Below are 13,636 nucleotides of genomic sequence, written 5' to 3' on the forward strand. Positions count from 1 at the left end.
AGGGTAAAACATGCCTTTTCACATCCACTCCAACCATAAAAAACATTTTGACCTTGCAAGAAAAAGGTGTTTTTGAGAATTTCGCTCTGGGCCTCCTGAGAGGGTCAGGAGCGATTTTTGCAATTTTAACCAAAATACTTTACTTTTCACTTTGAAACCTCTTTGCTAAGTAAGATTTCATCTTGTACTATGCTATGAATAGGATTTCATGTCCAAGAAAACTCAAAAAAAATGCTCTTGAAAGGAATTTCGCCCTGGACCCTCAGCAAGGGTCAGGAGCGAATTTGCCTTTCCTGGGCAAAATTCCTTCATTCCTTCATCTTCAAACAAGTTTGGGGGCTTCATCATGCTCATTTCGCCATTGGCTCATGTCTTAAACACCTCAATTTGACCAAACAAGGCCAAAGATGACTCCAATAGAAATTTTCGCCTTGGACCTCCTGGAAGGGTCAGGAGCGAATTTCTCAATTCATGCTTGTCTCATCATCACTTCAAGTTGATTTCTCCTCTCCAAGGAAGAAAAAACTATTCCTCTCTCATCCATACCCAAGCTTGACTTGATTTTGCCAGGAAAACAGGTGATTGAAGGAATTTCGCCCTGGACCTCCTGAGAGGGTCAGGAGCGAAATTTAGGTTTTCAACAAAGTCCTTCATCTTTTTGAGTTGAAACTTTCTCAGGTGGGTAAAGGGAGTTGCTCATTTTCCATTCATGTTCAAAACTTGATCTTCTTTTCACTGCAAAATAAGGAAAAATCCAAAATTTCGCCCTGGGCCTTCTGAGAGGGTCAGGAGCGAATTTGCCTTTGTTGCCCAAAATTCATCAATTTTCATGCTTTCAAACCCTCAATTGCATCAAGTGACGTCCAATCTTCCTTCCGGGAGACCCTGCACAAAACAAGTTAGCCAAAATTAGTGACAAATAAACTTAAACAAAATTTTTGCCCTGGACCCCCAGCAAGGGTCAGGAGCAAAATCTTCATTTAAGGCTAAACTGCTCAAATTTTAAGTTTCAAACCACTTCTCAAGGCAAAGTCAGGTCATTTTCAAGGCCAGGAACCAGTTAGCAAGTCCACTCAAAACAAGAAATTGTGTTTAGAATGAAGTTCGCCCTGGACCTCCTGGAAGGGTCAGGAGCGAATTTGGCATTTTCAGGCTCTTGATCCATTTCATTCCCTATTTAACTTAGCCCACTAGACTCACTTTCTTCAATGACCATGCTCAACTGACTCAAACCTGGAAACAAACAGGACTTTGCCCCAAAAACCCTCTTTCAATCAAGACCTAACTGGAGACCTATCTGATTCCCCTGAAATGTATATTTCATTCTAACAATTTCAATTCTTCAGGGAGACAAACAATTTTCCAAAATTTGACTGGACTTAGCTTGAACGATACCAAAAAGAACCCCTAAGGATTAGCCCTAATCCAGCTAGCTCAGACAGACCACTCACTTACCCAAAACCCTAAAAGCAGAGAGAAAAACAAGCAAAGAGAAGGCAAACCAAAAAGACAAAAGAGGGGGTCCCTGTTCTAATGGGGCGATGTGTGAAATGGTCACAACAGTATGCAGACTATTTTCTCAAGTGGAGGGTGCAAAATGGTTAGAGGAGCCTCTTCCTGCATTGTGTCGTCCAAGGTAATCGTTTGTGCTGAGTGGTGTGATGTTCTTCCCATATTTAGTTATTTAAGTTTCTCTATAGGTTGGTCTCATTTGGCCCTTCTCTCTTGCCTTTTATCAATTTTTCATACGTTGTCTTCCATATTAAATTTTCCTAATGTGTTTGATGGTGACGTTTCCCCTTTTCTTAATTATGAAGGCTGCAACATTTCTACTCTTTTTTGGAAATATCATGTCATTTCTATGGCAGAAATTGTAAACTTTCTTGTTCCTCCTTATAATGGTATATTTCATCATTTAATAAAATCACTTTCCGAACTCTTCAATTTTCGGTTCTACAACTGTCACGTGAAATTGTGACAAGTTTATGCTTTTATTATTTTAAATTTTCTGCATCCATTTAAGTTGTGATAACACAATTGACAGGAAAGGGTGCTTTTTAAAAATTGGAAAAACTCAATTTGAAGTGTAAATATCTTAAGATGAAGTGATAGATACAATCTGTTGATGCTTATTATCTTCTTAACAACTGTAAAAGGGCACAATGCTTGTTGATAGCTTATCACATCTACATGTGATTGGCAAATTATTTGCCTTCGTCTAAAGTGTACTCGAAACCCACTTTGTATGCCCTTGGTATGCAGTATCCTCTGATAGATTTTCTCTTGTTTGGGCTCCCTTTATTCTTCTGGCATTCCTCAGTTCATCATGCAGCTTGTAGATCTTGATTATTTTTGTTACTGGTTGACAGGGTACTTCAGACGGCTTAAAAACTTCTATATTAAAAGATAATTTCTGAAGCAAAAGCTGCAATGTTGTAGGCCTACCATGTCTAAGTATAGTCCAAGTAGATGCCTGGTGTATGCTGTGTAGACTATGCTAATCTTTAATCAGTTTGAGAGTTTTTTTTTTATTTATTTACATTTGGCATAACTTGTAGAAGAAAACTTAAAATGTATTATAAATTGGTCCTTTTATGACAGTTATCCGGAGTACAACAGGTTGCTTCCTTGTCCTCGACAAAATGAACCACCAAGGATAGAACACCTTGTGATGGAGGAATCAGGAAATGTTGTTGATCATATCTGTGAAAAGCTTGATCTTCCTCCTTTGTAAGGAAAACGGTTATTTAATGTTTGAATTGATTCCTGGATGCTTGTTAGTTGCATGCATTATGATTAAACCAATATAAAATCTAGTTAAGGATCTCCTTTTTATTTTCCAAAGCTATGTTGCAGATCTCATTCATTTTGGAGCTGTTCACTGTGCCTTAGTGTGCCCAAAGCCACCTTCAACTGCAAGTGCTCAGCAAATTCGGTTGTTCAAACAAGTAACTGCACCCACTATATTGAAGAAGAGACCATCTCTCAAAGGAAAAACAATTCGAGAGGCACAAAATACCTTCAGAATAACCAGTCCTAATGAATACATAGAAGCTGGGTCTTATTTACGTGTTCATGTGCATCCAAAACGCTTTCCAAGGTACTTATATCACCGCATAATGTTTGTGTGTAATGGTTTCGAATCAAATTAGATATTGAGATATGTTAATGCTAAGTTTATCTAGTTTGTTTTGAAAAATATAAATATCCTGAAACTTAGTTTGTTGCCTCAGCATGTATCAATTTAGGCTTCCAGCATGAGCTATTATGCTAGGTAGTTGTAATTTCATTCTATAATTTTAATAGTTCTGTTTGATGTTCTATTAGATGCTATGAGGTTGATTGGGCTTCAAGAGTTATTGCAGAGACTGATTCATATGTTGTTCTAGACAAACCTGTTGGTATTTCAGTAAGTATTCAGATCATTGCATGGTTAACCATCCTTTTCCTATTAAACGCATTAGATACATTGTACGGAAACTTTGGAATCAAGTCATGTCTTGGACTTAAGTTGAATGTGATTCTTATTGGTGCTATCTACACGATGGTCTGCTTTTAAGTTTATTTATCATTCAAATTGTTGGTGGTGAAATAAGAACATAGGCACACTTTTTGACTGGCTTGGCCACAAGGAATGCACGCCTTGGATGTAAGAAAGTAGTAAAGCTTTTAGCGGTTTATGCCTGGCTGCTAAGCACTTTTAGCTGGTTAAACCTTGTTAAATCACGACCAAAAGATGGTACAGAGATTAGTAAAGCGTACCCGAGTATGAAGAGGGCTTCGAGGCATAATTGGTGCACTTTCAAGTGGAAATAACCATCCAAAATTTTGCCTAAAAGCTTGAGGAATATGACAATATGTTTGGTGAGGTGCGACCAAGTAAAGAAGGATTTCAAATCAGATGAAGTGCACATTTTCAGTGGCTTAGTCAACAATAAATTCTACTTAAAAGATTTGCTATTTTTAGCCAGCACTAGTTTTAGCCTATGCTATTTTTAGCTTGGAGTCAGCTATTGTTAGAACTTAAACTGTTTATCTATAAATTTCCTACCATGCAAGAGATATAAGCTTTAAGTGATAGTTTGGATTTATTTCTAACTAATTTGACTTTAGTGCATTGGATTTGTTAATAAAGATTGCATTGAATGCAATCTAGTTAGTAGCTAGAGTGATAGTTTGGATTTATTTCCAATTAACTTTTAATTTATTTTCACATAAGATTTTTGTAAACATTATAAATATATTGTTTTGCACTTGATTGTTAATGGAAAATTTCATGTGCAGTTAAAAATTTTGTTCATTGAATATTTATTGTTATTGTTTTAGAATTTGTTATTTATTCACTATTATTTAATATGTCTATTTGCTTGTAAATTATTGTTGAAGTATTCCACCGCGTGTTCTTGTGTTTTTACAAGTTAAATAAAACTTTGTATTGCAATTTATGTTGGTTCTCTTCCAGTTTTGAATGCTGTTGTCGTGTTTAGCTTATAATGTTGTATGCATTTAAGCATATTCAATCATGGTGTACTTGCATTATTTAGTCTATTCTTTTAGCTAAATGATGCAAGTGTGTAGTCATAGGACTCCCTTTTAGTCAAAAAGTATAGTCATTTATTTTGAGTTGAAGCGTGTCTTAGCATTTTGCCTTAGATGAATTGAAAAAGACACTTTTGATTCTATTTAATATGATTGTGAACCAACCTAAAAACCATTGTCAATATTGTGAGTAGCAAATACATTTTGTTTGTGGTAGGTTAGTTTTTGATTTATAGGGAGCTTCCCCTTCTAATTCTAAGAGTGGTTCTACTACATATATTTTGTTTTGTCTTACACTAAAAGGTGCCAGTTCAAATGCTAGCATTTTTTTATGACTCTACTTGTGCTATGACCTTAATCCAATAGTTAGTATTGGTTATGAGTAGTCAGATTGTGAATTGTGTTCTCATTGGAGATATTTGGAGGTTTGACCCCTCAAAATGGCTTGTGTAAAGCGGAAAAATCGAACCCTAGTCGTTCTCCCCTCCCCAATTCCAAGGAGAGAGAAAGGGAGAGTCACTAGGGTTGATGGTTTTCACTTGGGGGAGACTTTACATTCAAAAGAGGGGTTGAAACCCACAAGATCCAATCCCACGCAATGCAAGATTGGATTCTAAATGAGTTTCAAGGGTTAAGGCATCAAGGATACCCTCTTTTGTAAAGAAATGTAGATAGAAAGATTGAACTAGGAATGCATGTAAAGTAGGAAAGATTCGCTTATAAAAAGAGATAGGGATATGGGATAAAGCTGCGGACCTGGAATTAGTAGTAAAATGTCGAGACGGTGCTGTTCTGCAAATTTGAGCGAAAGTTGACGGGACGATGGCGCCCGACGTGCACACGGTCCTCCGAAAAATCTGCGAAACGAAGGTGGATCTGTTCGTCTCTGCACAAGGATTCCAGATCTTCAATTACAGCCGCGTACCTGCAACCTACACACAGAAAAGAGAGGACGATTGAGGGGTTAGGGATGAGGGGTTTGCCTTTAGGTCAAACCCCAGTTTTGGAATTAACCAAGAAATGAGAATGCTGTAAATGTAAATGTTTGTAATGTAAACAAGTACTGATACCTTGTTGTAAGAATGTTTGTATTCTTACATGCGAAGGTGTAATGTATGTAGCATGTAATGTGTTGTATGTGATCTCCTCTTCAATGGTTGAATCCTTGTCTTGAATGCAACACTTAGCCTTGAATGGAGACTTAGAATGATCAATTGCTTGAAGGAATGCTTGAATGCTTGAATGCTTGAATGCTTAAATATCGTTTCCACCTTTTTTTTCTCTTTGTCCTCCTCCCTTTTTGAGAGAGGAAATGTAGTTTATATACTTGTCAATTAGGGCTGATAGACTGATTTTCCCGACCTTAGGCCGACCAGGAAATGTTATTTTCCAATTTGCAAACATAAAGACCCGACACCCCATAAGAGACTGGGCCCAAAATAGGGCCAGGGACCAGGGCGCCATGGTCCCACCTCCCGGGACAGCAGGGTGCAAGGAGGATCAGGCCAGGGTGCTGAGAAATGCAGTTTTTGGTGTCATGAACAAGTTTCGGGGTCTCCATTCAGGTTCCGTGTTGCATCGCCATCGTGAAGACCCAAATGCAGTCGAAATTGCAAGTGTCGCAATTTTAGGACGCTACAGCTTGTTATTCTCAGTTATTAAGTGTTTTCAAAAGATTTCATATTAGATTCCTCGCTTGTGCAAGTTATTTCATTTCAAGTGATATCAGAGCATGATCTTGACACTATGAATGCAAGAAACAAGGCTTTTTTTTTTGTCTAGGGATCATTGTGGGAAGCATCTATCTCAAATTTTAGTGAATTTTTTCTTGATTTTAAAGGGATTTTCAAGATTGCATTGGAGATATAAATTTGAAGGAAATTGTTGCAGAATTTAAAGATTTATTGTAGAATTAGGGTTACATTAGGGTTTCCACCCATTTTGCTCCCAAGGTTGCAATTTAGTGAATCATTTGCTTGTTTTTGAAGGGTTGAAGAATGGAGCAAGTGTACACCTACACTCATTATTTTAAGGAATTTGGAGGATATACAAGGAATTTATTAAAGAATTAGGGTTTTGACTAAATTTGTTGCAAGGCTAAATTACAGAATTTAGTGGAGATTTTTTTGGGAAGTGAGATCTAGGCCCTAGTCAAATAGAGTAAAACATTTAGATTAATTTGAGTTGTTTTGTGTCGTTTATTGCAAAACTATTTTGTTGCACCATGGCATGGTCTTCTGCAAAAAGAATCCTATCACACTTAGAAAATCTCTAGACAAGGATGATATATAAATTGACATATTGATCCTAATGATATAAAGGATGAAATTACTAATGTTAAGGAATTTATTTCATCATTAAGTGTAGAGATGACATCCACAAGAGTAGATATTGTTGCATTATCAAGGAATATGGATTCTCTTATGAGTATTTTGAACTCCAAGGGAGTATATTCATATAATAGCAATTGGGAGAAAGATGGTTATTCTAAGTGACATGGTGCTCATGGGTTGGAATTAGATCTCAAGATAGATCAATACTCCTATAATTCAATGGCTAGCACTCATGAGACCTTAGAACTTGCTAGGAATGAAGAATATGCAAGACGAAGGAGGAGGAGGAGTAGAAGAAGCAAAAGAAAAAGAAAAAGAAGAAGAGGGAGGAGAATAGGAAGAGTAAGGAGAAGAATAAGAAGAAGAGGAAGAACAAGAAGTATAAGGAGAAGAAGGGGAAGGGGAAGAAAAAAGAGTAGAAGAAAGATAAAGTAAAGGAAAAACAAAGAGAAGTAGTCAAAGCAATAACATGTTTCTATGCATTGTCACTTGGAGAAATTAAAAAAGGATTGCCTTCTAAAAGGGATTTTGGTTAGGCCATTCAATCAATGCTAGGGTACCATTTGCCACCCTTCAACTCTTCATCAAAGGTGCATAAAAAGATTAGAAAAATAGAAGAAAAATCTCAACACTGGCAAGAGCTACCTTGGAGTCTCAAGGAGAACAAGGCAAAGGAACAAAACATAATGAAGAGGTACAGGGATCAATACAATAATCTAACATAGATAATGCTACCTAAGCTATATGCAGAGGGAAGACACATCTTTGAGATTAAATTAATTTTCCAAACACACATGAAGAAGCTTAGATCATGGACAATCCTAAAGTACCTCATTAAATGGAAGTATTTGCTATTCAAATTTTCCCCATGAGAAGATGAAGATTTAATTCAAAAGCATCCACAATTGATAAGGGTTGAGGACAATGCTTTTGTAAATAGGGGAGGAATGCAATGACTCTAATCCTATAAATTGTATTGGGTTATGAGTAGTTAGTTTGTGGCTACATTAACTCTTGAGAAAGGTATATAATCATTATTATATTCATATATAAGTTGTACGGTTAACCTAGGATTTAGAGTTAAGTATCTATGTGAACTTGGCTGGTTTTATGCCCTACATACTCGCCCCTCCATTTTAGCCAGTAAAATGTGGGTCCCCTTTTGTTTCCCTTTTGTTTTGGTTCCTCCTCTTTTGTTTTTTTTAGTGCTTTCCCTTTGTTGTTTTCGAGATCTCGGAGTCCTGAGTTTGGAGGTTTCTTCTTCAGGCACCTAGGTTCCCAAGTTCATAATAGCCCTTAAGCTGTTTTGAACCCGAAACCCTGAAATCCTGATTTTTTTTTTTGCCCTCAGAATTCCGGACTTCTGAGTTCTTGAGTTTACAATAGCTTTAGTTTTTTTAAAACTTGGAACTTCGGGATCTTGAAATCTCTTATTTTCCTTGCTTTTTGTTTTGTTCTATTTCTCTAGAATCTCGAAATCCCGAGTTCCCGCGTTAATGATAGTTTTCGAGTCATTATGAACTCGAAACTTTGGGATCCGGGTTCCTCATTTGCTTTGCTTGTTTGTTTCTTTTCGGAGTTCTAGAACCTTGGGTTTCCGAAGTTCATCATAGCCTCCTAGGTAATGTAGGCTTCGAACCTCAGGATCTCGGAATCTCGGGTTTGTTGTCCACCAAGTTTCCGATGCCTCAAACACCGCGACTTTGTCAGGGGTATAAATACCCCCAGGGTGTTTTATTCTCCTCATTTTACATCCTTGAACTTTTGCACCCAAGCTCTCCTGCTTTTGATTGATGGGTGAGTCTATTGTTGCAGATTTCGTGGCATTTGGATTTGTCGTGGTGCTTCTTTTCGTGTTGTTGGCGAGGTAGGTTCTTTTCCTTCCTCTTGCCTTGTTTCATATTGTTTTCTTGGTTCATTTTTGTTCTTGCTTTCTTTGGTTTCGTAGTTCGGTTAGGTTAGGGTTTTCATGTTTTTCCTTGCTTCGTAATAAGTCAAATTTCCTTGCAAATCTAGCATTTTGGCCTTGTGATTGTTTTTCGGCCTATTTTCATAATGCCTTAGTTTACATGTTCGTACCCTAAGTTTTGACTTATCCCCCTTTAACTGCAGAATTTCGGATACTAAGAATCTCGAAGTTCTTTTCAAGATGGATGGTTCACCCTAGAATCTCGAAATCCCGAGGCTTTAAAACGTTGTTGAGAAGTTGGCCTTTCCTTGGACCCGAAACCCCAGAATCCCGAAAGTTCCAGAGTATAGCCCTTGTTTCATTTCAAAATTTTGAAACCCTAGGGTCCCGAAGCTTGCCTTTCACTGTTAAACTTCAAAGCTCAGAAACCCTGAAGTTCTGGAACCTTTTGCGATTGAGTCCTTGCCTCCTCGGGATCTCGTTGTTTTGAGCCTCTTGTTCAAAATTATTGACCTTTCAAAATCTCTGGATCTTGAAACCCTGAATTCTTAAGCAGTAACGTTTCCAAACCTCGGAATCCTGAGATGTCGGACTTTTGGCCTAAGTTTCCTTTAGAAACCCTTCTGACCTCGGAACCTTGGGTTTCCGAAGTCTTTTGCCTTATTGAAAATTTAACAGGGTGTAATGTGTTTTCCTTGGGAAATGGTGGTTAATTGACTCTCTTGTAGGTTTAGAAGATCTTATGGTAGCAATAGATGTCCTAGGGAGCTCAAGGAGGAAGACAAAGACTGAGGCAAGGCTTGAAAAGTTTCCAATCACAATGAAGTACAAGTACCAAGGTTAGATAACTGCCTCCAAATTTGAGAACAAAGTACAATGGATCACCGAAACCGAAATTAGCCATATTGAGTTAGAAGTAATCAAACAAGAAGCATATGGCAGGGATCCCAACAATGCCTGGAGGAGAATTAGAAGATTAGGGCTAGTGCAAAGTACTATGTTCCCTCAAGCCATGCAAATACTAGAGTTGATCATGGCAATAGCACAACATTATGACAAAGACACAAGACAATGCAGAGATACTAAGGGTAATATCGTTGTTGACTTGTCTCCAGACATCCTAGCTATAACCTTCAAGATTCCTCAGTTTGAACAAGTCTTACAAATCACAAAAGAAGAGGCTCTAAAGGAATTTAATAGCAATGTGAATGTTAATAAAGATTATTTGAACAATACTTGGGAGCCTAGGAAGACAAGTTTGAAGGCAACAAACAACATCCATAGGACTGAATTCAAAGATGCCCTTAGTGATTTGATTATTATGTTGAATTGGGCTTTAGGGAAGGAAGAATCTAGACACTACCATCTGTGGATGTATTACTACATGTTTACCATCCTTAAGGGGAAGCATTACTTTGATTGGGCTCAAATCATTTCTGATAATATTCATAATCAAATTTGCAGTGTATTGGAAATCCAGAGGTTCTTCGTGACTTCATATGTGGTTTGGATGGTAGCAAGAAGTGGAGTCTACCCAGGACTAAATACTCAAGGGAGACTAGGAGAGGGTCCTGATGACAAGAGTGTGTGGGAATACTACACTCAATTATCCTTTAGTGCAGCAAATGATCATTTTAAAAGGGTGAATGATGCTTTTATATATGCAGTCATATGCAGACTCATGGGAGATATTGGATATAGGCTGTCCAAAGAAGCAGTGGCCTTGATAGAGACATGGGAAACCTGGTTCATTCAAAACCCAAGATCTACATACTGTTGACGTGCGGTTTGTGACCACACCAACACAGAATAAAGTTTCCCAACAGTCACCTTATCCTCTCTTGATCAAAATCAGATGCATGCTTAGATTGCAGGAAGATCATACATTGACTCCAAGGTTCTGGTTGCGTACTAGTGACTTTACTGCAGATATAGACTTGTTTGGCTTTGATGTTTGTTGGTAATCCAAGGGGACTTACGTTTGAATCATTCTTTCACTTCGTTGCTATGGCTGGAACTTCATCATCAGATATAGCAATTCTGTGATGCTTTTGCTTCAAACGAACTGAACTGGAATGAACTGAAGTTAAAGGGGAAAGGGTTAAAAGGATCTAGATCTGCTCCTAAGGGTAGTGATATCAATAGATAGTGCTCTAATGGAGAAATTCCAAATAAGCCAAGTTATGTTTCGCCAAGATTAACTACAACTCCACAAGAACTAGTGCAATCTTCCAAGGATGTTGAAGGATTTTCACATCGAGAAAGTGCATTTGAATACCCAAAATGGTGCAATCCAAACAACTATCCGCAATCGAACTTAGCACAAATTTAGTGGCTCGGGCTAACTTTACATTGCAACTTATAATCTAAGCTACTGGAATCACCCTGGCAACCTTGGAATCGGGTCCTGATTCCTTACGGGTCCTGGTCCGAGCCTGGTCCCCCGTGGATTCCACCCAGGTTCCTCCCAGCCAGCTGGGTCCTCTGTGGGTCCTGCCTAGTGGAAGTGGCATTCCAATCAATAGTGGTTCAATTGATGCTGAATTTGAACTAATTAATGACCTTGGGCTTGGGTTGGATGCTTCAGATGAAGATGAATATGGAGTTTAGATCCCATAGATGACTTGTAATTTGAATTTTTATTGTGTCATGACATTTTCACATTTTGAAATTTGAATCAGTTGAAACTTGAATATTATCTTTTTTGCAAATTATGAATATGATATTACATTTACGACATACGAATATTTATTGGCATTGGTAATTATGGATTTATGATTTATGATTTATGTATGGAAAGTTAGATTGTATATTTCATATTTGTATGGATTGTATCAATGCAATAATCAATAATGGTAGTGATAGTTTTATATAATTATATTTTATAATTTTTTTTGTGGTCGATTCCGTACCCGTATCCATACCCGAATAATCAACAAGATGCAAAAAGTATGAACTGTGGAAATTCATCAAACACCATTACGTTCTCCATTGAAATCAAAGCACTACTCTACTACTCTAAGTGAGGAAGGTGAAACCATGCAAGTTTTGAAAAATAACTAAGTAAATACCATCAGAGAACAATGCATCACTGTTATTATCTCAATAACTTATCGCAACAACATACAAATCTCCCTGCTTTACAAATGAAGGGGTCACCCCCATATATAGGCCTCCAGCCTTGATTACATGCAAACCCTAATTAGGGTTTGACCCAAAAGATTCCACACACATGATGCAACAAGGTGGGAATAAACATCAATGACCCATCATGCCCATTAGCAATTGATTACATTCTTGCCAAAAATGGCGCCCATAAAGCATTAATTAACAATTACATTCAAAAAGTGCCCACTATGCAATAAATGCGAGGCAATGTCCAGGATGCATTTGAAATATAGATACCTTTAGCTTGCCATGACTGATTCTAGGAGTCTTAATGGTCTTGTGAGATGGAATTAACGCATATGCACACACTTAAGCAATTTGAGATGAATGTGCTTTAATCTAGATTCTCACCCTGAAGTGTTTTTTCAATACTGCCCCTCGTGGATTGGGTTTTTTATCTTTGAAATGTTCAAGAACATTTATTTGGGTTGGTGCTAGATGTAGTGCCACTTGTTCACTCATTGTGTTGTTTTGTGTAGGGTTACTAGTGGATGCAAGTTTCTTCTTTTCTCTTTGCAAGGCCCTTTGAGCCCTTTGGCTAAGTTGCATCAACTATCTTTCATAGGATGGCAGAGATGAGGCTTTAATACCAATTGTAATTCTTTTGGGATTACCCTGATTTCTTTACCAGCAAACAGTATCGACTCTTGAAATAGATGTTAGAATCATTAATGATTAACAAATCATGACAATTTTTAAACATAGTACTATTCATATTCATTTCATACATTATAACAACATTAATAATGAGGTCATTAGAGCATGGACAATATTTGGCTCAATCTATAATAACACCATCTCCCAAGTCAATCACACAGTGAGCCTCTAAGTTAGATTGTAGGTGACAATATTGAGGTCGGTCCTCCCCAATATTGCCGCAGAGTCGGGAAGGGGGCCTAACCCTGCCTTGCTGCCCTAAGAGTGCATCATGAAGGGATTGTTAGGAGCTGGGAAGGGGATCTAAGCCCGCCTTGCTGCTCCCATATGCCAGGAAGGGGGCCCAATCCCACTTTGCTGCTTATAAGCCACTTAGAGCCAGGAAGGGGGCCTAATGCCACCTTGCTGCCCATGAATTCTAGCCCCTCACGTGGACCTACTTACATCATTCCCATGACCTCATAATGCAATTGCCAAGAAGTGATAAGGTGATAAAAATATACCTCTTTGATATCAACAAATAATGGATAATCCTTATTAAGATTAAATCTCCAGATTCATTGTTCTGTATTCACTTAGGATGAATTCTATTTCTTAGTTCTGCTCTTACTGAGTGACTTATCCCAATAGATAAATTGTTTCTTTGCTGATTAATATATATATGATACTATTCCTTGATTGATTGCTGGATTGCCGCATAAACATACTAATTTCAGGCTGGTAATATTAGGTTAGGCTCTCTTCTTAATTTCCTTATTTTCCTGATATCTTCTTTCTTGCTTTGTTCTATTTGATGATCTATTATGGATACCCTTTTTGGATTCCAACACAGATTTCAGATTTTCTGATCTGCTCTTATTCTGCTTTTTCTGCTTTTATTAAATCAGGTCTGATTTCCCTTGCTTCCCTCCCTTAGATGAGGCTTCAACTGCTTTATATACCCCTTAAACTGGGAAGTGACAACCTTTTGGAAAGATACAACCTTTCCTAGGTTGGCCCTTATTAATTTAAATGAATTCCATAAATCTCT

The 13,636-nt window shown here is 37.7% G+C and overlaps 1 protein-coding gene across 1 annotated transcript in view; it reads left to right on the forward strand.

The window, feature by feature from the left end:
• Window positions 1-13,636, forward strand: part of LOC131034533 (RNA pseudouridine synthase 6, chloroplastic) — a 78,296-nt gene that overhangs the window by 47,755 nt on the left and 16,905 nt on the right. The window contains exons 2-4 of the mRNA XM_057966039.2: window positions 2,602-2,730; window positions 2,846-3,100; window positions 3,328-3,409. Coding sequence (XP_057822022.2) covers window positions 2,602-2,730; window positions 2,846-3,100; window positions 3,328-3,409 — 466 coding nt within the window. The remainder of the gene's footprint in view (window positions 1-2,601; window positions 2,731-2,845; window positions 3,101-3,327; window positions 3,410-13,636) is intronic.

Source organism: Cryptomeria japonica, chromosome 5 (assembly GCF_030272615.1).
Source record: "Cryptomeria japonica chromosome 5, Sugi_1.0, whole genome shotgun sequence".
NCBI lineage: Eukaryota > Viridiplantae > Streptophyta > Pinopsida > Cupressales > Cupressaceae > Cryptomeria > Cryptomeria japonica.